This window comes from Protopterus annectens, chromosome 6.part0, assembly GCF_019279795.1.
Source record: "Protopterus annectens isolate FY-2018-M chromosome 6.part0, PAN1.0, whole genome shotgun sequence".
NCBI classification, from domain to species: domain Eukaryota; kingdom Metazoa; phylum Chordata; order Ceratodontiformes; family Protopteridae; genus Protopterus; species Protopterus annectens.
In genome coordinates this window covers 1,160,874,920-1,160,900,778 of record NC_056737.1, presented here as the reverse complement: position 1 = coordinate 1,160,900,778, position 25,859 = coordinate 1,160,874,920, and the positions used below count along the sequence as shown (strand labels likewise).

At 39.1% G+C, this 25,859-nt stretch overlaps 1 protein-coding gene across 1 annotated transcript in view; it reads left to right on the top strand.

The window, feature by feature from the left end:
- The window catches only part of SLC4A10 (solute carrier family 4 member 10), a 3,247,445-nt gene that overhangs the window by 2,078,377 nt on the left and 1,143,209 nt on the right, over window positions 1-25,859 (top strand). The window contains exon 11 of the mRNA XM_044074780.1: window positions 10,843-10,946. Coding sequence (XP_043930715.1) covers window positions 10,843-10,946 — 104 coding nt within the window. The remainder of the gene's footprint in view (window positions 1-10,842; window positions 10,947-25,859) is intronic.

Below are 25,859 nucleotides of genomic sequence, written 5' to 3'. Positions count from 1 at the left end.
CACAGTACACAGAATACGTATATATATATATATATATATATATATATATATATATATATATTTTTTTTTTTTTTAAATATATATTTATGTACATATATATTGTATACTTTGCACTGTAGTGTGAGCAATCATACTGGGTTGTGGTAGACAGAAGCAGGCAGCTTAAAGTGGGACTCAAGAATGCTAGCAGCAACACTAAGGATTCAAGAATGCTAGCAGCAACACTAAGGATTCAAGAATGCTAGCAGCAACACTAAGCATCTCAGTCAATTGTAAAGTGGCTGGAAAAGGAGCAGATTTGCTTTTTTTATAAGACAAATACAAAGGATGCATTTATGTTGCAAACTCTGAATCTGTTGTCCCTATTGTGTCACGGAGTCTTTGTTCTCTCTGATCCCTTCTTCCCTAATCTACTATTGCAGCCTACCCATAATGCCTCGCAGCATTTAAAACTTCTCCCGCAGCACGTCTGTGCCATCTTTCTCACTCTTTCCCCCTGACTCTGTAGCAAACCTGTGTTGTGCAACGGCTGAACTGTGTGAGCATTGTCTTTTGTTTGAATGTTATTGCAACTAAGCTACCTATTTTGCTGCTGCCTATTACAGTTTAACATCGCCCAAGAATTGTTGGGTTGGGCTTAGGTTATATCAGGGGAAATATCACTGTTATGTAAGTCGCTAAACTCTACAAGCAGGCTGGTATTAATGCCCAGGCAACCTTCCTGATATGATCTTTATCTCTGCCTTCAATATTGTTATTTAGACCTTCAGTCTTATTGTAACCCTGCACAGAGACTCTGACACTGGTGGCATTGTTAGTCACTTTTTATTTGTCTCCACTGATTCTACTGCATTCTAATTACCTGTGTGCTTGCTCATTTCTGCTTTGCCACTGTAATGTTTTTCATAGTGCGCTGATGTGAACATATACACTTAGACATTGCCAGCATTTCTAAGGAGCATTTCATTAATGTGTCATATAATCTGCTGATTTGGACAGTTAGAATTTTACATCACTTGTATGTATAAGGAGCATTACAATATTTGTGCCACGTGCCTGTAACTGCGTAGCTGAGATGCCTTATAGTGTTACCTATGCTGTGGTACCTATCTACTAGGTTTTTACAGCTATGTAATGTCTACTTCTTGATGCTGTAACTGTGCATTACACTGCATTGCATTTCTAATGTAACTGTTCATAGATGCTGCTTATTTGCATGGTTTTGCCTATAGATTGCTACGTGTTTATACTGTACTTGATTTGATTTTGCTGTTTATATTATTTGCTGCTTCATTTACTTCACTGTTATTTCCAAGACTCTCTGCACAATATTTCTCCATATTTCTTCCCTCACATCCTAACCTGCATCCACTCCCTTTCCCTCTTGCATTCAGAGGCCCTCCCATACAGTCCTTATATCAGACTACTTTCACACAGAGCTCTTACTTTCAGACACATTTCATTCTTTCACCCACCCTCACATACTCCCCCCCACCATACATACAACCACTCTCTCCAGCTATATACTACTAATTGTTGTCTCCCTGTATCCTAAACCCTCTTCTCTCTCTCTTTTTCAGGTTAAAAGTAGCTACACCTTTAAGGCCACAGACATATCCTGCCTGGAACTACTTGAAATACAGTCCCTTCAGCAGAGCCTCTCACCTATATTATATAGTTAAAGTATATCCTACTAATTTTCTCTAGCTGGATGTAAATCTCATATCATTACTGCTCTCCCAGAGCTGGCTGCAGCTTGCACATCACCATTTCCACTTCTTGTCTTTACCCTATTCTATACCCATCCTGCTTTCCCCCCACCACTGCCTTCTCCAGCAAGATACAGTCTAAGAGCTCCCTTCCTGCTGTGCTCCCCTTGAATATCTCTGTTCTTCTCTTCTAGCCTAACCTTCCTTTCCTACTCTATCCTATTACCCTACACCAGTATCCTTACTCTGCCTTGATACCTCCTTCCCTGAGGAATACACAGGAAATCTATCTAGCCTTTCTCTTTGCTCCTTCTGCCTCTCTTATGTCTCAGTTGCCATAATTACCAGCTTCTCTTATTTTTCTTGGTAATTCTATGGATTTCCAGGTGTAGCACCACTCCGTTTGCCCTCACTATGCTCGGGCTCACTTTACTGCTCTACCCTACCCCCATTCCCACCCACCTTGTCATTTACTTTTATCCTATCCAGCCCTGTACCTTCCATCCTGCACAACCACTCATATTCCACTTCCTGTTGGTAACCACCCCCAAACTAACACTTTCAAATAATTGACACCACTTCCTTCCTCTAATTCCACAACTACACTACTCATCTCAAAATGCAACATTTGTACATTTCTGTTCCATGTCTTATGTTTCTCGCATTCTTAACCTCCTATCACACTAACCTCTTCTACTCTTACATACATTCTTCCACCTCATCCACCCTAACAACCACCAGTGCATCTCACTCTTTTAAAATCTCCCCATGTCTCAAGTTCTCCTGTATCAGCCTTCACAAATTTACCTTATTTCAGTACTACCCTCTATCCTGCAAACCCAAATCAGAATATCTGCTACCTCCACTTGACCCCTACACTAGTAACTTACTCCTCTCAGCGAATATCCACCCCTACCCAAGCCCCCTTGCCCCTCCCCCTAACCTCCCATCCCACAACTCTTCCTCTACTTCCCCGTCTCCTCTTAAACCACTCCACCCCCCCATCCTCTCACATCTCTTCCTAAACACTTATCTTTTCTCTAAATATTTAAAGCCTTGTTAACAAAATCACTGAGCTTCACACCTGGATAGCCCATACCTCCCCTTACATTCTAACATTATCTGAAACTTGTCTAAAACCCCATATCACAAACACTGAAATACTACCACCTGGCTGTAATATCTATCGCTCTGATAGATCCCCAAAACAGGGGTAGTGTAGCCATCCTCTACTCTGACAATCTTAATGTCTCACCCATAACCGTCTCTATTCCTGACTTCCATCCAGCTGAACTAATTATCCTTAACTGCCACCTAAACAAACACAAGAAATTTGCCATTGCCTCCATATACATCCCCCAGGGAATAATATTACAATCCTTGAACATATACTATCTTGTTTTTCCCATAATATACCATATGAAACCCTCATCCTTGGAGCTGTCAATATTGACTGGTCTAAACTAACAAGTGACTTCCCACAATAATCAGTATCAACTTACATGGATTCCACCAACTGATAACATCCCCCACCCGCTTGCACAAAACCTCTTCTTTCAATCCCATGGTTAACTGGATCCTCACAAACTCCCCTAACCTCTATCACAGCCCCTGTACCTTACCAAACACCTTAAGTGATCATCTTTCCACCTCCATCCAAAGACAGTCTACTGATTTACCCAAAACACACTCCTACAGAGACTGCCGTAAACTCGCTTAACTTTAATGTCAACTTAAATAACTCCTTACTATCTAGCATCAACTGGTCCTTCCTTTGGCAGCCCCACTAAATGAAGTTGTGCTAAAATTTAACCACATTTTCCTAGATACCCTCAACTCCCTTGCCACCTCCAGGAGAATTAGAATTAAAGCTAATTATGCCCTCTAGCTATCTAAGGAAACCAGATATCTTTGCACAGAAGAGATAGTGCTTGGAAAGCTTAGGCTAAAACCAAAGCACTGGCCCTGTTCTAAAACTACAAAGAACTCAAGAACCTTGTCAAAAAACAAATCAACAATGATAAAAAAATCCTACTACAACTCTCCCCAAATAAACTGAAAATTGAGCCCACATAAATTCTGGACCACCCTTAAAATTCTCCAGCCTGGTTGCCCTTCCACTCCATCCCCTTTCCCAAATAACACTCCACTAGAAACTACTACCCTTCTCAATAGTCACTTTATTGATACTGTCCAAAAACGTACACACATTAACTGTAACACAAGCACCCCGTCTACCCCTTCCAACCCACTCAGCTAAAACCTCTTCACCTTTCAGCCTGTTACTACTGGTTATGTCAAATCACTTCTGCTTAAGCTCAAATCCTGCTCTCGCTCCTCAGATAATCTCCCACCTATCTTCCTCAAACTAGCTGCTGAATCCATAGCCTTTCCTGTATCCCTGCTAATCAATTCAAGAAGCTACAGTCCCTGACGTGGAAATCCTTCTTCACCATCCCTCTACATAAAGGGGGTAATTCTACTGACCCATCTAAATACAGACCCATAGCCATCATTTCTTCTCTCTCTCCTCTCTTTCCAAAATACTTGACTAATGCTTTCATACTCAGCTACTAAACTTTCTCCTTCAGGAAAACCTTCTCACACCCACTCAACATGGTTTTCAGCCATACCATACCACAGCACAGCTACTGCTCTCTTATCATTTATTCATACAGTAGCTGAGGCTAGCAATAGCAACCAACTTGTATCCAGTCTTTTCCTTGACCTCTCCAAAGCCGTTAACAGTGTCTCTCACCCTATTCTTCTGTCTAAACTTGCTAACCTCAATCTCTCTGCTCCCTCCATTGACTGGTTCACTAGTTACCTCTCCAATAGACAACAGTCGGTCAGATGGTTCTTTTCCTGCTCTCCATCCCTTCCCATCACATCTAGTGTACCCCAAGGTTCCATCCTGGGTTCCTTCCTGTTTAACATTTTCACAAATGATCTTCATATGTCTTGGAAATAATCCTCCCTAATACAATATGCTGATGATTCCTCTCTCATCTCCATTTCCAATAACATCTCAGACCTCCATGCGCAGACCCAAGATGCCTTTCTAGCCATTGAAAGGTGGCTCTTATAGGTTCATAGGTTCATAGTTTAGTACTAAGCTAGCTGCCCTTGCAAGCCATTTTAAGCCTAGCCAATTATCCCTTGTGAGACTCAAACCTTGCACCTTGTGTTTGTAAGGCAAACATCTTAGCCATTAAGCCACCCTCCCTTCCTATCTGATAATCAAGTCATCTTAAACCCCAAAAAAACTAAACTCCTGCTTTTTCTCCCTCGTTCTCTCTCTCATCATAAATCAGCCTTTGGCATCACATTCTCCAGTAAGACCATCATACAATCTCAACCCCACACTTAGCTCCTAGGTACCATCATCGACGATGAACTAAAATTTAACTTACATATCTTGCAAAGCATAAAATAAACACCAAAACCTTGATCTGCTGTACCATAATAGAAAATTTCTAACTTCTAACGCTAGACTCTCCCTGGCTCAGGCTCTCCTCCTCCCCTCCCATTTCTATGCTGTCCCAATCCTAACTAACATACAGGCTACAACCTTGTCCAAACTCGATTTGCCTCCAACACTCCTCATAACTCTCATCACTGCCTTGCACTCGATTCTCTCCAATGCCTGGAATTTCCCCAACAACTCCTACTATCACAGTTACAGATCACACACTCTATATTATACACACCATCTACCTGCCCAGCCCTCTCCTCCCTGGTAGCCTGTTACACTCCTACTCATACTATCTGCACCCCCAACCAGCATCTCCTAGATATTTACCAACCTAACAAAATTGTTGGTAAACTACTTTACAAATGCACTGTAGCCCAAGCTTGAAATAAACTCCCCACACACATAAGATCCATTCCCCACCCTAAACATTTCAAAAAGGAACTTAAACTTCACCTACTTAACACCAAGTCTTGCCCCTGTCAGGCTCCTACCTAATCCACTACACTACTATATTTTTTCACTCCTACTACATAGACATTTTACTCTAACACCTCTTAATTTTCTCCTTTTACTCATAGTCTTACTAAATGAATACACCCTTTAGCTTTACTTCTACACCACATGTACATAAAATATGTATATATTGTTTGCTCATCTCTTTATACCTCTCTTTATTTAGTACTTCATCTGTGGAATCTTTTTCACTCTGATTTAAAATTCAATCGCTGTACATATTTTCACTGTTAAAAGTGAACCTTGGTCTCTCTCTTTGAAAATTCAATTACTGTATATATTTTCAATGTTAAAAATCTTCTATCATGTGTACATACTATACTTCTCTGTATTTGGAGGTTATGTATTATAATTCTCTATATCTGAGCGTGTAACTTATGCACTGTAATTGTCTGTATTGGAGCTTTTCTCCTGGGGTCTCCACTGAAAATGGGCTTCTAGCCCAGTTGGAATAACCCGGTCAACAAATGTCAAATAAATAAAATAAGTAAATATATAGTTGAATTTCTAGAGCTGTCTATATGTAACTGGGGAGAGAATGAAATTCATCTCAGCAGTGTAGGTAGTTGTACCATTAGACATGACAGCCAAAAATATTGCTGATGACAAGTACAGTTATAAAACCTGTGCTTGCTCCCACTGTCTTATCATGATTTGTCACCATACAAAACCAGCTTTCACTAAGTGAGAGAACATTATAGGAGCAATTATGGTCAGAGGAAAATGTTATGAAAGCTGGTAATAATCAAAGGGTAGTACTGCAGTGATGAAACTTGTATTTAACTATAGCAATGCGGTAGTGCTGTGTGAGTTGAAACAGAGCCATTGCATCTGAATTAGAGGTTTTCACCAATTTTAAAAATGATACAACTGGTAAGATCACTTGAAAAAATTTAGACATGCTCAAAACAGTGACTTCAGGTGAGAAGGGCTATGTCCAGTGTGTTTCATTTATGAGCACCCATGAAGCAACTGAATGATTCGTACCCTGTGAAGGACACATCACATATACTGAAGTACCAGATTAATTCCCCGTTAGGATAATACTAAGTTTTAAGCTTCTCAAAATATCGATATTGCAAAAAATATGATTCTTTTGCTAGCATCAAGCATCTTAAAAAGTAACATATAAACAGGGTGATATATTTTGGGGTTCAACGCAGAGGTAGTCCTGTTGTGAGGTCCTTTTAGGTGTCTCCATAAACGTATTGCTGTGAAGCCTTTACACCTGTGAAATCAGCAATAATGCTTCCGTCCTATAACAATCTCGTTTGTGAGCACCCTTTGTTGTTTAAACAGTTGCGGATGCCTAACATTATTCGATACTTTATATTGCCTTTAACCCAAAGATAGTTCCATTGCTGCCTTTAGGGGTTAGATAATGCCACAAAAATGAATTTCCCCAAAGGGGATATCGCCATAATAATGTTTTTGCTGTTGATCAGAGCAGCTATATCTTGATGTAGGCAACAGACAAGAAGGTGAGAAATCACGAGGAATCAGCTGTGATTCCACAATGTAGCGAGGAAGGACTGGTGACGTGGCTAACTCCAACTCTACTCCAACAAACCATATTGTTTCCAAGCAAGTATTTACAGGAAGGCAATGTACTCAAATGATTTTCTTCATTTCTCGAGTTGCCATCCTTTTTACCAGAAATGATCAGTTGTGAAAGGTCAACTAGTAAGAGCAGCACGTATTAATACCCAATTGTGTGACTTCCTTGCAGAATGTGATCGTCTCAAATCTATGTTCCTGAGCCGGGGCTGTCCAGAGGACCTAATTGTTAGGTTGATAGATGAGGTTACTACTAAAAGACATAATAAAGTTTACTCTCCAATTTTAACAGCTAAACTGCAGACAGACGTTACCTTGGAGTCGGTAGGTGAGCCTGTCGATTCAGTAACCTTGCCAAGTATTAACAACAACAGGGCATTCATTGAAAGTGATTCCTGTCTGAAATTTATAACTACCTTTTGTAGTGACAGTTATTTAGTAACAGGTATATTGAAGAAAAACTGGGAACTTTTTAGGGCATCCCCAGTTCTTTGGGACAAACTTGGTCATACATTCCATATCAGTTTCAGAAGGGGCAGGAACTTGAAGAATTATCTTGAGTTGGCGAACACGTATAGTGCCAAATCAACTGGTATGGTTAAATGCAAGGCATGTAATTATTGCAAATACATGGTTACATCTAGTACATTTGTTCATAGGTTCATAGGTTCATAGATTCATACTAGGCTGTCTGCCCAAGGGCATTTATAAGCCTAGCCCATAGTTATGTGGCTTTCGCCACCCCTTTAGTTTGAATAAAAATTATGCCTATCATTTTTCTGTGCCTCTGTCAAGCAGTGACACTGAAGTAATCCCTGGGGTATATCTGCGATCTCCCATCCATTGGTCTAGATTCCTCTTGAACAAGGCCAGCGAGGTGCTCTGCCTCACATGTACCGGGATTTTGTTCCACAGCATAGGGAGTCTCTGGGTGATGAATCTGTCCCTCCAGCACGTTCTATTTATAACCGTGTCAAGGTTTAAGTCTCCCGCCCTTGTGGTTCTGAGGGATCTAGATTTTTTGAGGTGAAGCATATTCATCAAATCTGGGTTTGACATGGCCTTATATGTCAGGCACAGGTCACCTCTGAGCAAGCGGTATGAGACTGAATAGAGCTGGAGTTCTTTCAGTCGGGCAGCATAAGACATATTTTTGAGACCCTTTATCCTTTTGGTGAGGAACTTTTGGGGCCTTTCAAGCTGCATCAGGTGTCTGGTCAGATACATTCCGAACGGGCATTGTACTCAATCATAGGTCTAATGAGTGATGAGTACAGGGGGACGATGACCTCCCTTGATCTAGATGTGAATCCCTTCATGATCAGGTGGGCGATATAGAAGGTTTTCCTAACTACTTTAGCAACATGAGTGTCAAACGAAAGGCTACTGTCAACTTGGGTCCCCAGATCCCTGATGACTTTTTCTGTGCTCAGTGGATTGCCACCTATATGGTAGCTAGGGGTAACCTTGTTTTCCCGAAGGGTATGACTATGCATTTTTGGGCGTTTAACTTCAGGCCATGGCTCTGGCACCAGTTATCCGTTTCTGTGAGGCCCTTCTGGAGGATATCTGTGTCAGATGTGTTTTCGACTATGACGCCCAGTTTGCAGTCATCTGCAAACTTTGTCAGCCATAACCCTCCTGTGTTTGCTTGTACTTCAGAAAAGTAGATGCCGAACAAGAGTGGACCCAGGACTGAGCCCTGTGGGACACCACTTGTGACAGGCTTTGAGTCTGACATGGCTCCAGCAACTCTGACAACCTGTTGTCGACAATATGGAATACAAGCTTAGATTTAAGTTTAATTGTTAATCCAAGTTCATTGTCTACCTAGCTACATGTAAATACTGTTCTGCCTTTTACATCGGCAAAACAGAACGTAAACTGCGTGAGAGAGTTTACGAACATGTGTATGCGATCAACAAAGGGAAGTTAGACAATGCACTTGCAAAACATGTACATTCTTTTCCTAACCATACTTTTACTTTCATGGCTATAGACCAAATAGTTCCATCTATAAGAGGAAGCCCGCTGCCAATCCTTTTAGAAGAATTGGAATTGGCATGGCAAATCAGACTTAGGCATGTAAACCTCCTGGTCTGAATGACCTGTGTTCTATCAGTTATATTTTGAAAAATAAAAGTCTTGGCAGATAGTTTGTCCCTCGGTACAAGATACCATGGTTTGTGCCATTTTTAAAAGTTTTTTTCAAAAGGTTTTGGTCAACGTGTGACTTATTTATTTTATTTTATTCTATTTTATTTTATTACAGCATTGTATTTTCTTACTATTGATTAAGAATAGGTGATTTAACCAGTGTGTTATATTTACCACTTGTTTAATTTTTATTTTTTATGTACTCTGCCTTTTTGAGAGGTTTATGACAGGGAACAACATGAGAGGTCATAATTGTTTTAACTGGTATTATTGTAGTGAGTTCAGTTTTAAATGGTTTTACAACTTTAAGCTGTTTTCTTGTATAGCAATTATGCTTGTGATGTAAGTAGTGATGTATTTTAAATTGTGGCGGTTTTAGTTGCAAGGTCTTCTGAAGAAGTTTGCTTCAGTGCAAATGAAAAGTGCTTAAAGCCTTGTATGTACTTGTGTATTTCAGGAAATTTTGGAAACTACTTTCCGTTTGCCATTTTCTCATGTTTATTAGTGTTCTAGTTGTTAGTGTATTCTTGATCACAGAAAAACACTTAGTCTAAACTTTCTAATTTCTAGCTCTCTAAAAGAAAACACAAGTCTAAGATAACTTACGTAAGACAACAGGCAGAGTGCTGATGAGTTGGATATCAAGACAAAAATGCTTAATAATCTCTGGTTCTCACTGTTTAAATTGAAACTGCAGTTCTGATAAAACATTACATAATTTCACACTTTCCTGGCATTCCCAGGCCAACAGAAACTGCATTATTTTGTTATCTTGCACCTGCAGGAAACTTACAGCATAAAAGACATTCCACATGTAAACTCTAGTAATTATTCCTTAAGTTAAAACAGTAGAAAGAATGTGCTAGCCCAGATGGAATGACTCTGAATCTTTAATTTCAAAGGACTTGCATGAAGTAATTTTAATTTCAAAGGACCAACAGGAAATGCTTGACTTAGCTTTCTTTACAGCAGAGAGCAATGTTGCCACATTGTTTTAACAGCATTTTTTTTTTCATTTAAGACAACAAGCCTGTGATTCACATTCATATTTACAAATGATAGATTTATGTATAAAATTCTATTTGACTAGGCTGGCAGCCTTCACCCATCTCTACCAGTCTTCACAAGCAGTATTATTGTCAGGGGCAAAGATTGCTTAGACCCTGCAATAAAGGGGTTAAAGATGTCTTCGACAGATGACCTTCCTGCTTGAAAAATAAACTAATATCACATTTTTTTTGTAAATTTTCTTTAATATGTTATGCAAAACTGGACAAACTGCTTAAATGTCTTTGTAATGGCTCATAGCTAATGACATCTATTCTGCTTCCATTGAAAATGTTACTCCGGTTTATTTGTTGATTAGATATATACTTAGATATATACTTTTAAATATAAAAATATCCCTAATTAATTTTTATGTACATTTAGGAAAAACGTAAGATACCAGTGGTACCAAATGGTATGACTCCTGCAGAAGGGGAACCAGAGGAACATGGTGGTCACAGTGGGCCTGAGCTGCAAAGAACTGGAAGGTTTGTGATTATATTATTAAATATGCCGATGCGGTTCTAAAAACTAAAATGTAGCTTTTTACATTCATTCTCAGGATGCAATAATTACCTGCTTTTTAAAATAGTTTGGTGTAGGTCAGTAACTTCTGTTTGCGTATTAATGAATACTTAGTGCATTCACACTTTCATAAATCAAGAGTCTGTAACATTTTATGATAATGAGAAGTGATCAGTGCTGTAACCATAAAAGGTATTAGCTGATGAACTGTATATAAAGTTTAGTTTTCACTTTATTCATACACTGAGCACAATATGGAACAGAATCAGTGAAAATTTTTAATCTATAAATCATTCAGATTAATTTCATTTCCTAAGGCCTTATTATTTTAACACTAAATTGAAAACAAGAGACGATCATATAAAGAGAAATTGTATGAAATAAAGATATTAATACAGCCATTAATCAATAACTGAACTAGGCCTCCTCTTATAAAGAAATTAAGGCCCTTTGTGTACTACTAAAACGCCAAAGGAGAGAGTTCCATAAGACTGGATAGTAGCTCTTTAAAAAAAAAAAAAAGATAACCCAACTTGTATAAGCTTAATAGCAAAATTTCTATACTAGACTGGATTCTGTCAAACCGCCCCGATCTCTGTACCCAAGTCGGCTGCCTCCCTGATGCACTTAACGGCCACTCTCCCACCTTCCTAACCAGGCAAAATTCTTACTCAACCATAAGTACAATTTATAGTCAGATTCATACAAAAAAAACTTTTTTGCTAAACTCTTTAATTTCCTCCTTAAACATCACAACTGGATCCCCTTATAACATCTTCCCCTAGATGAAGCCGTTGTGTACTTTAATAACTAATTTTTAGCTATCCTAAACTCAGTAGCCCCTATCAGAATAACCCATTGCAAAAGCACCCCATCTCCTTGGCTAACCAAAGAAACATATAACATCATGAAACAAAGAGATAGAGCATGGCTAAACTACAAATCCACTAAAACCCTTCCCTCCTTACAGAACAACGTCAACTAAGAAATCTAGCCAAATATCAAATCCGCAATGACAAGAAATTGTACTACATTCTAATCCAACACAAACATAAAAAATAATCCGGCAGGCCATCAAACAACTACTATCCCCCTGCCAAACCTCCATCCCCTCCCCCTCAATCCCAAATAACAACACATCAATAGCAGTCCAATTCAATTCACATTTCTTCAACTCCATCCAAACCTTATTAAATAACAGCAACCACTCCTCTCTAACAATACTCACTGCACCCGACCCCCACTCCCCCACCTTCTTATTCCAACCCATCCAGGCTAGTTACATAAAAAAGCTCCTTCTCAAACTTAAACCCAGTACTCTTGCCGCCGATCAACTCCCAAATAAATTTCTTAAACTCGGAGCTGACTCCATTTCCTACCCAATGTCCATGCTTATAAATCACTCCATCACTGAACAATACGTAGCAGTACAATGGAAAATCTCTCATATCATTCCTCTGCACAAAGGAGGACCTTTCACAGATATAACCAACTACAGGCCATACTCTTCCCTCCTTAGCAAAATATTGGAGAAATGTATACATTCCCAACTTCTAACCTACCTACTTCAAAACAACCTGCTCTCCAATGCACAGCACAACTTTAGACCAAAACACCGTACTACAGATACCATCAACAGTCACAAAAACAACAATAACCTTATCTCTTCTATATTCTTAGACATGTCAAAAGCTTTTAACACCATCTCACACTAGATACTCATACAAGTACTAGCCACTATGCACATGCCTTTCTCAGCACATGCTTCATTCCACAGCTACCTGTCAAACCAACACCAAGCTGTCAAGTGGGCTGATGACTTACTACCTCCTCTACTCATTACTGCTGGTGTCCTACAAGGCTCAATATTCAGCCCCCTACTCTTCTCCATCCTTACAAATAAACTCAACTCCGCTACCCCACATGCTGCCATAGTATAATATGTAGATGACTCAATAGTCATCTGTACAGCCCCCTCTTATAACTACAACTCAAAACACAACAAGCCTTCTCAGATATAGAACTATATCTCAAGGAGAACCAGCTCATGTTAAACCCCAACAAAACAAAGCTTATGCTATTCACACATAATAAATCCACAGAACCCACCTCCCCCTTTATATCCTCTCCTCCAATGCACCAAAATCAATCCAATAGCTAACACTAAACTTCTAGGGGTCACAATATACAGCTCATTAAAATATGACAAACACATAGCCCTTACAGTCAAGAAGATACATATTAAACTTGGCTGCCTATATCGATCCAGAACATTCCTCACCCCTCACACCAAACTGGCCCTAGCTAGAACCCACCTTCTTTCCACACTTCTGTATGCCTCCCCTATTTTCACTAACCTTAGAAAATCAGAATTTTCCAAACTAGAGACTTGCTACCACAAAATTGCTCATTTTGCCACCCACCACTGCACTGTCTTTAAACAACTTTACTGGCTAGAACTACCGCATCTTCTATCACTTAACCACCTGACAGTTGCCCATAATCATCATTTATCATCCAGATGCCTGTCCATCAGTAGAAAACCTAGTCTAACCCTACTACACCTCAAATGCCCTCTGATCATCCAAAAAACTACTTCTAAAAACCCACAAATCCAGTAGCTCTTTTGGTGACTCTCTATTTGCCAATCACATTGCTAAAATCTGGAGTTCAGTCCCACAAAACATACTCACAACTCCCACCAATATCAAATTTAAACAACTACTCAAAGTATACCTCTTCAGTAACTGGCTATGCACCTGTATCACCCCTGGATAATCTCCTTCTTTCCACATTCACTTCCTACTCTACTATCACTTCCTGTATAACAGTCACTTCCTACTCTACTATCACTTCCTATATAACAGTCTCTTCCTACTCTACTATCAGTTCCTGTATAACAGTCACTTCCTACTCTACTATCACTTCCTGTATAACAGTCACTTCCTACTCTACTATCACTTCCTGTATAACAGTCACTTCCTACTCTACTATCACTTCCTGTATAACAGTCACTTCCTACTCTACTATCACTTCCTGTATAACAGTCACTTCCTACTCTACTATCACTTCCTGTATAACAGTCACTTCCTACTCTACTATCACTTCCTGCATGCAATCACATAATTATGTTTAGCTGTTCTCTTCTTCCTGTCTTAGTTGTCATATGATGAAGGATCACACCTAGTGTTCTGTAATATGTGTGTTATACTTGATAGCAATGTTTAGCTTATACTACAAATATTCTAATATCTCCTGCTGTTATTTTTTTATAATGCATGTGAAATGTTTGACATCTACTTTGTATAACTTATTTACTACTTATGTAACTATCTTTGGAGTTTTTCTTCCTGGGCCTCCACTGAAAATGGGCTACTAGCCCAATCGGACTATCCTGGGAAACAAATGTAAAATAAATAAATAAAATAAAATGACAATACATCATGCATCAAAATCAATTCTACAGTTGTTACTACTTGACTTGAGCCCATTTGTTCCCTTCTAGTAGGGAGGCTCCAGATCCACTGGGTCAAGAACTGGTTAGAAGAGTTATCATGCATACAGACAGCAAGGATGGTTGTGCCCTAACTGGTGTCATGGCGATAAGGGTGTGACCATGTGAGTACGTTTGTCACTGTTTGTGTAGTCATGTTTGTCAACATGTACTGACAAGGGCTACCTCAAAGGGCTGGTGTGGCACTCCATATCCTCCCTCCACCTGCACCCCCATATCCTCCCTCCGCCTGTTCACCACATCCTGATATGTCTCCTTCCTTGTGTCCGCATAACAATTGCAAGAGCTGGCCTGGACCCCCATCCCTCTCCTTCTTACCTGTGCTGGTATGTGCCTGACCTGATCATGGAACTAACTCATTAACACCTATGTGGTACGGAGTGTCACACCTCTAGCAGCCTACAGACATCCTGACATTCCAGAGAATTTTCTGAAAAATAAAAAACAAAGCATAAGATAAGCAAATTCAAATATTTTGTGAATAATAATAGTTATTAAAACTGTGCAAGTAGCAATGTTATCAGTATGAATGAAGCTGCGTCAATTAAATCTGTTTTGAAATGCAAACATTGTAGATAAAATTGTATTTTTATTGGATATTTTATAACAGTTGACTATGACTATTATTTAATGAGTATTGTAAGTGAAAGAAGCCTTTTAATACCTGATAAAGTACTGGCATGGTACGAAAGCTTGCTTTTTATTTTTTTATTAAACTCTGGGAATTTAACTGAGCCATTGGTATTTTTTGCTATAAGTTTTGGCTTGGCTCCTGCCTAAACTACCTTTATTTGCAGTCTTTCCACAAATACTATTTAGTGTTTTGAGTGTGGTGATAACATTTCAATATCTGGAAAAAGACAAATCAGTTATGCACTTCTATAGCACAAGACCCAGTCTGAACATATGTTAAGCACCCCCTGATTCAGTTTTTAAGACTGGGTGTCATGCTAAACAGTTAAACCTGGCAGTACTGATCGGCAATCAACAGCAGCAGAATAAAAATCAGATTTGTTTGTTTCCTGTCTGTGCTGGTAATGTGTCCCTGACATTTTCTAACATAACAGAATCTCCTGCACTGCCTTTCTGACATCACTTGCTGGGAAAGACAGCTAAATACTTGTAACTAGTAGTACATGGCAGATAAAGCTTCATGCACTACAACGAATTATGGTCGGGTCTCTAATCATAACATTTTATTATGTGTTCATTACATAGATGCCAATATTCACCTCTCAGGCTTTGCTAATAAAGTTACCAAATTACATGCATGGATATCACACTACACCTCATATATTAGCACTATCAGAAACCTGGGTAAACCACATCAGTAATACACACATTCTGCCCCCTAGATATAATATCTTTCATCAATGCAGAGTCACAAAAAAGGTGGTGGAGTTGCAATTCTTTACTCTGAACACCTAAACTTCTGCCCTTTCCCCACTGCCCCATCTTGACTTCTACCCAGCTGAAATACTACTACTAAATTGCCAATCAATATTCAGAAAAAAATCGATATCATTGCAGTCTTTATTCCACCTGACAAAAACGTCCCTATCATCAAAAATATATTATCCTGGATTTCTCAACACATACCATATCAAACTATAATACTTGAAGATGTAAATATATACTGGAATACAGTAAAAACTGAAGCCCCTGCCCAAAGCATTAATTTATTTGGATTTACACAACTAATGACTACCCCCCACTCATCTAAACAAGCAGTCTAACACAGGCTCTACACTTGAATGGATTCTGAAAACTGACCTTCACCTCTACCATAACCCATGCTCACTCCCAGATGCATTTAGTGACCACTTACCCATCTACATCCAAATACATTCACCCCAACTTAACAAACCTCATCTCTTTAAGTACTCCCTTAAACTCTCTTTGATCCTTCCACGTTAAATGACAGACTCACATCCATCAATTGGTCTCATACCTCTCAACCTCTTATAGCAAGAAATATGGACAAAGCCATGAATAAAAGTGGGACATAGGCCCAAAAATAGGGACATTTTTAAAATATTGCTCTTGCAAACTTAGAAAGTTGATAGTATAACAGGTTTTGCATTAGCATGAATTTTCTGAAAGGTAAGAAGTCTGAAGTTCAAATGTCTGTCATCATTTTCTAACTTCAAACTTTAATGATTTGACGCTAATTTGCCAGAAAACTACAATTTTATGAAAGACGAACCAAAAATATGAGGCAAAACTCTGGGCATTCTGCGAAAATCTGTACAGTTGACAGGCATGATTGGTCTAGCTTGCACACACTTCCTCTTAATGACGCAGTACTAGAATTCAACAGCATATCCCTAAATATCCTTACCGACCTAGCACACCCTCGTAAAATAAGAATAAAATCCAGTTATGCCCCCGGCTAACAAAAGATACTTACACCCTTATGCACAAAAGAGACTCCACCAGGAAAATATGGCAAAAATCCAAATCCCCTACTCACCATCAACTGTTCAAAGGACTTAGGAATCAAACCAAAAGACAATTATACAATGACAAGGAAAAGTTCTACTATAAAGCCCAATCCACCCATCAGTCCAAATCCAAAACTTCTGGGTAAACATCAATGCTATCCTCCATCCTGAAAAACCTCAAATCCTTAGCCCTTATCCAAATCTCTCTGCACGAGGCACCACCTCTCTCTTTAACCAGTTCTTTATTGACACCATCAGTAAAATCCAAAAACTACAGCTGTGAGGCAGCTATCCAGTTCTCAATCACAATCGTAAATCCAAAAGAAAAAAGAGAGAACTGGAAACACTCTGAGTAATTAAATAACTTATTACCCAGAGTGTTTCCCGTTCTCTTCTTTTTATACTCTTTTTTTTCTTTTGGTTTGACACCATCAGTAAACTAACAACAACCAAAACTTCCACACCATTTCTCCACCACATCCTGAAGCAAAAGGAGGCACTCTTCTCTTTCAAACCTATCTCAACCTCTTACATTGTCTCTCCTCCAAAATCTTAAACCTTCTTCTCCTTCTGCTGACAATCTCTTCCCCCTCTTTCTCAAGCTAGCGGCCAAATCAATTACCTTCTCGGTCTCTATACTCATAAATAGATCTCTTAAAGAAGCCACTGTACCCGACATCTGGAAATCTTTCTTTATAAATTCCCTTCACAAAGGAGGTGACTCCGCTGATCCTTCCAGTTATAGACCCATTGCTATCCTTTCCCTATCTAAAATAATAGAAAAATGCATACATTCCAAAATGCTCAGATTTCTCAACCATAATAATCTCCTCACTTCTACTCAACATGGCTTTCGGCCAAACTACAGTACCTTCACAGCCCTTTTGTCTTTCACCCACACTATTGCTGAAGCTTGAGATAATAACAGACTGGTCTCAAGACTTTTCTTAGACCTATAAAAAGCCTTCAACATGGTATCCCACTCCATACTAATAGCCAAACTTGCCAGCCTACATCTATCTCCCACCACACTCAAATGGTTGTCCAGCTTTCTAGCAAACAGACAACAATCAGTCAGATGGCAGTCTTCCTGCTCTACTTTTCTGCCCATTCACACAGGTGCTCCCCAGGGCTCCATCCTTGGACCCCTTCCTTTTCACTAATCACCTCTATACCACGACTTCTCACTCTACCCTTATACAATACGCTGACAATTCCACACTTATCACTACTTCTGACACACGGTCACAACTTCAGTCACTCACACAAGATTCTTTCCTTTGTGTAGAAAATTGGCTAACTAAAAATCAACTCATTCTGAATCCAAAAAAGACTAAATATCTACTCTTTCACCCTAAATCAAGTAACCATCTCAGTCTTTCACAGGTTCCTCTACTAACAAAACCATCATTACAGTAGAACACCACACAAAATTACTTGGAATGACAATAGATGATCAACTAAAATTTGATCTACACATACAGCAGTTCATCAAAAAAGAAACCAAAAACTAGGTCTTCTGTATCCAAACAAGAAATTCCTAACTACTGACTCTAGACCTTCCTTGGCCCAAGCCTATATACTTCCAAAGCTCTCTCCTTACCAAACTTGAACAGACTTACAACAAAGTTGCTAAATTTGCAGCTAACCTACCTAATACCTCTCACCACTGTATTGCTGTAAAATATTTTCACTGGATGGAACTTCCCAACCATCTTAAACTCTCACAACTCCAACTAACTCACTATCTACTTAACAAATCCACTGCCTGTCCTTTCCTCTCCACTACTGTGACTTACTATACCCCTCCACGACCACTATGAAGTACTGATAAATTCCTTCTACAAACGTACAAATCCAACAAAACAATCTGCAAAATTTTATATAAATCCTCTGTCTCATTTCTGGAACAATTTCCCTTTCACCTTACATAGCATCCCAAACACAAAGAATTAAAAAGTTCCCTCTGTTAGTCATGGATATCCCCTGTCAGGACCCTACTTAATTGGATCTACCAGTCTTTCACTTCCTAGAATCACCCTCCTGCAGTTCATGCCTTAAGCATATGACACCTCTTACTTAACAAAAATAAATAAATAAATAAAATTCAGATGATGGTATATTTTTACTACTTTTTCCCTAACAGATAAGAATCTTTCTCCTGTGTTATTTGTTACAAGTCCTCTATGTATATACTGTAAAAAGTGTATCAACTTTACTGTGTGTCTTATTATAATTGTTGCTTTCTCTGTTTTTTTATTACTCAACTTTGTAGTTATTGTATAACTGTTATTACTCAATTTTATGAAAATTGTATAATTGAATAATTTGTACATTTTGCTGGAGCTTTTCTCCTCGGGTCTCCACTGAAAATGGGCCTGTGCTCAGCTGGACCAGCCCGGTTAACAAATGTGAAATAAATAAATTATTGTAGAAAAGGGTAAAAGAGAACAGATTACAATGGTTCAGGCGCATGTGCAGGAAAACAGAAGACAATCTGGTGAAGAAGATTTGGGACAGACAGGAAGAAGTCAAGAAGAATCAAAGGTGTCCAGCTGATAGGTGGATAGATTGTGTGAGAGAAGACCTGTGACAGCAAGGCATGAGTGTCAAAGAAAGCAGGAGTGTGGTACTGAATCGAGAGAAATTGCAACAGCTGACACAGCACCCTGACTCCATGTAGAACATAGGAAAAAGGGGGTTGGTGATGATCACGACCTGCTGTCTTACATAATAATTTAGTACCCCTCAAGTACAAAAAAGTCAGGATTTCCTATGCAGTGCTTGGGATTCTGTTGTTTATAGTCCCCTTATTTATTGAACACAAACATTCACAAATCCCTTTGTTGAAAGAGTCCTTGATTTTTCAAATAATTCAAGTGTTGCACATTTTTGTACAGATCATCTACCCGACTGCATTTATGAGAAATGAAAAGGTAACCTACAAGCAATTAACTTGGTGCTTGCTGTTACATTTTCCTGGATGTATTTTACCCACTGAGCACATTTATAACAGTTGAAAGTGCCAGCTAATACTGCGGTGGTATACTTGCATTCTCCTTAATGGCAATGTTACGTTGTGAAAATAGTTTCTAAGTTGACACCCCTTCTAAATGACAAAAAGGCCTTACAACAGAAGATCCTGGCAACTTTTTGTTAGGGGATGATATAAGGGTTAAGGTGTTTATCTCACAGTCAAAGGCTACAGGGCTTGATTTTCACCTTTGAAAGGGGAAATGGCTAGGCTTAAAATAGCTCACAAGGATGGCTAGCCTGTCTAAAACCTAAAGGACTGCATTTTGTAACTGTTTACATTACTCAGATGGTGTTATTTTATTTTATTTTATTTCAGAATTTTCTAGTTTCTGTTACCTACATTACTATGGTCAAATATATGCTGATAAACTAACAGTGGTGCCACCATTACAGAAAGTAAAGAAAGTAAAGAAATACACACAACAGTCCTGACACCCCATCACAAACTAAATATTTCTCTGAACTGCTCATCAGTACTGACATAAAAATGTTTGGTTTACCATGTGCAGATGATTGTAGGCTCCTTGTGCTGGATGGCCCTGGAAGAAGTTAAGCAAAAGGTAAGGACATCATCACATTTAACAGTAACACAGGAGTATTTTTTCCCTTTATATGTCTGTTAACTATACTTTCAACAAGAAATTGGATGATAAATCCAAGCCCATTTGTAATGAATCAGAATGTACTGTTAACTGTAACATTCGACAATCCACCCAAACCAATTTCTTGTTAAACAGAACTAATGTATTGCTGTAAATATTTTACTATACAAGACTATTTAACAACTGAGATACATAAACCTACCTGGAAACTTCTTCTGGGACATACTTGCTGTCCCTGGAACAGCAGCACCAATGTCAAAGACATGTTTTTCTGCACTTTCCTGTGAGCTGTATGGAAAGTGGACAGGCGTTCTTCATTTGCTGTTAGTGGTGCCTCTGCAGAAGCACCCCCCCCCAGGATCCATCAGATCAATGGCCACTGCAGCTGCTGTCCTCTGTGCAAATGAGATCATTTCAGTAGCCCTGTGGTACAATTGATCATATGTCCTGTTGTGGCCAACTACTGCAGTCACATCTGCAACTATCTGCTGCCAAATTTGCATTCTCCCTGACATATCTCCAAGTCTGCTCTCAAGCAGAAATGTCTACTAGAAGCTTGCACAATGACCTGATTCTCAGAGTCACTGAATGGGGGGTTTCAGGGATTGAGATGCTTGGGTGCCATATCCCTGGGGGATCTAAAACATAATGGAAGGATGATACACACAAGTAACACATAACTAAAAAAAATTGTGCTTAGAGATAAAACAGAAAAGATAGAATTTCACTGTTACCCACTGGAGAAACATAAAATATTCTAGATATTTTAAATATAAGCAACAGGAATTGTGTGATTATAGCATATTACATTCACACACAAAGGAAGGCTGGATGTAAAACAAGGAGAGTAACAATAGCAGACATCTTGTCTGTGCCAAAACAGAAATGCAGCTTTGCTACCCCATCCCCAGAAGAACAGGCAAATGCCACATTTTGCTAATAAACCATCAGTGAAATGCTAAAGGTTCTATTACATGAAATGTCCCTGAAACATGTCTACAGATGTAACACAAAACATTCCATTTTAAGGTATTGCCAACCATGTATACCTGTGAAATGGACTGACAAACATGCCCATGCCATCAGTACACTTCTAAGTAATGTATGCAGATAAAAGTAGCATTTGCTAATCAATATATATATATATATATATATATATATATATATATATATTATAGTAAAGAGATTTTTCTTAATGACATTTCAGCATATGAAGTATATAGCTGAAAAATGCAAGCATACCTTCTGAAGTTCAGTAATCTTCTGTGCAGATATATCCCAAAGTAATAGCCTTGTCTGTGTTCTCCACATACACAAGTCTCCTCACCTTCAGGTTCCCTAGCTACACAGTTGCCTTTTTATGGTGTCGATTCAGGGCTGTAAGCATGGTGAAGATGCAAATCAGGTGTAAACTCATTAGAGTTGCTGAATCCCAAATACTTGGCTTCCTGTAGTAGATGGAAACATAGTGCAGGCACTCCCTCAGTGATTGTTTTTAATGGATTGCAACTATGAATGATTACTGGTAGGGAGAAGGAAAACACAACAGCAATGCAGTCTTCCCTACATCCAGTGGTTGTGTCAGGTTAGACTTACAAAGTCTTAGAAGTAATTTTGTCAAGGTTGGAAATGTAATTAAGCAACACACAATTCACAGGTTCTGTTCATTAATATCCAACCTCCCTTTCATTTGTAGACAACTGTATATTATTGCCATTTACTATCCTCACACATTTTATGGGCAATGATATAGAATGGCTTACAGATTGCATGTCTAAGAATACTGGTCAGATAAGCAAGACTGAGTAGCAAACACAGAGAGGTAAGAAAGAGATGCATATTTGCAAGCAATACCCATAAATGGTTTTGTGATCACTCAGTGTACAACATCTAAAATTAATACATGTACAAATAACTGTTATATGGCTTCATAGTACTGTAGATGATGTTGCAGCTGGCTGTATGCAGAATGATTTCAGTTCCCTGCTGCAAAGCTGCTTGTGTGGCAAAGAGGGATAAGGCACCCTTACTGTGTTGTGAAGGTTCATTGGAGTGACAGTGCAAATCCAGACCTATGTAGAAATGTTTCATGTGTACTAACAAAAATTTTGTAGTGTTTAATTCATAGATTGCTGTTCCTCATTTCACCTACTTTTCCCATATATATATATATATATATATATATATATATATATATATATATATATTGGCCAGTGTTTGCAGGGAGCACAGCTTAACACAAACAATGGAAATGGAGAAAAATGAATGTGAAATTTGGCTGTACTTATCTCATTTGCACGATACTTAGCAGTGTGCAAACCTGGACTAGTGGCCCACACAGGGAAGCAGACAAAACACCTGCAGAATACCTGCAGACAGAACATCTGTAAAAGTGTAAAGGCATTGAGCAAGGTCCCCCAACATCTGCAGCCATCAAACACCTGCAGAGAGGATGTAGACAGTCAATCATTGAAAATGGATACATTCAATTAATTCTGTTGGGCACCGAGCAAACACACTAAGTGACGTTGTACATATGTTAACAGAGAGAATTTAAGAATGAGTAGGAAATTACAGAAATGTCATGTATCTTGTCCTGTGGCAGCTGGTGTAAGTGTAGGGCTGGAATACAGCTGGTTCTAGGCTCTAGTACAGAGTATGCAACCTATTTTTACTGTTCTGACAGTGCAGTTTATAGCAATGAGCTTAACAAATATCCAAAACATATCCAAGTGTGATTTCAATATTCCTGTGGCAACAAGTGTAAGTGTAGGACTGCCATACCCATGGTCCTGGGTTCTAATACAGGATATTCCAGACATGTTCACTGTTGTTCCATTTCCCATTATATTCACTCTCACTTATAACAATTACATCAGCTACATACACAACTGGATCTATATACAAGAACCTTGTCAGGTTACACACATATATCTGTAACACCTCAAACTGTCAGCTGTACTTATGAATGATTCCTGATTATATCTGAGCAGCACTTATTCTGTCACAAAGATGGAAAATTAATGCTGTGGAAGAAAATGTTTTGTCCCTTATGCCTAAGTTTGAATCCACACTTTAATAATCAATTTTATCAGTGTATAAAACCAAAAACAAATGTTTCAGGTCATGACATTTGTCACCAGTGCATGTCTGCACATTTAACTCGCCTAACAGTTGCCTTTAAATTTTCAATATATATTTCCAAGCTACATCAGCAGACACCCCTCATATTAAGGTCAAGTGTCAGATTAACCTTCCTGTTCAAGTATTTATGTCATCTCTACTTGGCACTACTGCTCTCCACTTAACATAGTGCAAGTGTGATTGGCATCATTGCTCGGGTTTGTGCACTACCAGTAAACATGACAACAGGAATTGCCAGGAAAGCATCAGTTGCCATTGCATAGTTCAAGTGCTAGACATGTCTGGAGTTAGTGGGGAAGCTGACAAGTTTAGGGCACATCACTGGAGGTGTCCAAGAGCCCAGGATATTTATTGGACTCTTGATAAAGCACCACAGCCAAAGGCTTCTGCAGTGGGGCTATTCTGGCTCCAGTACAAGTCGAAGGCTTGGAGTGGTTAGGCTCAGGCTGTGTCCAGTGCTACAGGCATCCCACACATTGGAGAGCAGTGTAGGCATCATTTTAGTGATGTACAGAGATGCAAAAGTAATACCCTAAACCAATGGTTGATTGAATTTCAAACTACAGATATCCCACAGCTGTGTAAGTAGGATAATATGAGAGAATTTGTAATACATAGAGAACTAAATATAGGCAAGAAAGGTATCCATAATGCTCTTCTGTTCTTTTCTGTTCTTTCACTAGATAATACCAAAATAGGGTTTAATTATTGGGCTTATGCTGATCGAATGGAGAGACTGAGGGAAGCAAGTGGTATGTATGCAGCATAAGAGAAGTATTATTGTAGCTTTAAAAGTTAAAGATATATATTTTTTATACAGTTGTAGAAAATTGAGCATGTATATCCTAACTGTAAAAGCAAGTATGCATGCATTAATCTGTAGCACACAACAACTTTAGGAGTCAAACATAAGACTGTAGTCAGAGGGTGTGGGTTCAAATGCCATGAGTAACAACTACACAATACTGCATTTCTTTATTAATATTTACAATAAATTAAACTGTATACAAGTGGGATAAATGCCCTTCTGTTGACTCTAATCTGTATAATTTCACCACACATATGTGCAATATATGCACATTTCAAGGGTTATTTGCAGCAAGCTGTAATTATAGTGAGTGTGTAGTTGTTAGGACGTATACTTAAGTGTAATACTTCAGATAAAATAGCTGTATAATTGTGTTAAGATAGTTGTATAATTGTGCTAATGCATTGTATGTCACATATCTTCTTCTCTTTCGGCTGTTCCCATTAGGGGTCGCCACAGTGGATCATCTGTTTCTATTTCTTCTTGTCTTCAGCATATTTCCCTGACACACCAACCACCTGCATGTCCTCTCTCACCACATCCATAAACCTTATCTTAGGCCTTCCTCTTTTCCTCTTACCTGGCAGCTCCATTCTTAGCATCCTTTTCCCAATATACCCAGCTTCCCTCCTCAGCACATGTCCAAACCTACGCAATCGTGCTTCTCTGACTTTGTCTCCAAACTGTCCAACCTGAGCTGACCCCCTAATATACTGATTCCTAATCATGTCTATCCTTGTCACACCCAGTGCAAATCTTAACATCTTTAACTCTGCCACTTCCATCTCTAATTCCTGCCTTTTTGTCAATGCCACCATCTCCAACCCATACAACATAGCTGGCCTCACTACCCTCTTGTAGACCATCCCTTTCACACTTACTGGTACCCGTCTCTCACAAATCACTCCTCACACTCTTCTCCACCCATTACACTATGCCTGTACTCTCTTCTTCACCTCTCTTCCACACACTCCATTACTCTGGACTGTTGATCCCAAGTACTAAAACTCATCCACTTTCTCCAACTCTACTCCCTGCATCCTCACCATTCCTCTAACCTCCCTCTCATTTACACACACATATTCTGTCTTAGTCCTGATGACCTTAATTCCTCTCCTCTCTAGAGCATATCTCCACCTCTCCAGGGTCTCTTCAACCTGGTCCCTACTCTCACTACAGATCACAATGTCAACTGCAAACATCATAGTCCATGGGGCCTCCTGTCTGATCTCGTCTGTTAACCTGTCCATCACCACTGCAAATAAGAAAGGGCTCAGAGCTGATCTTTGATGTAATCCCACCTCCACCTTAAACGCATCTGTCACTCC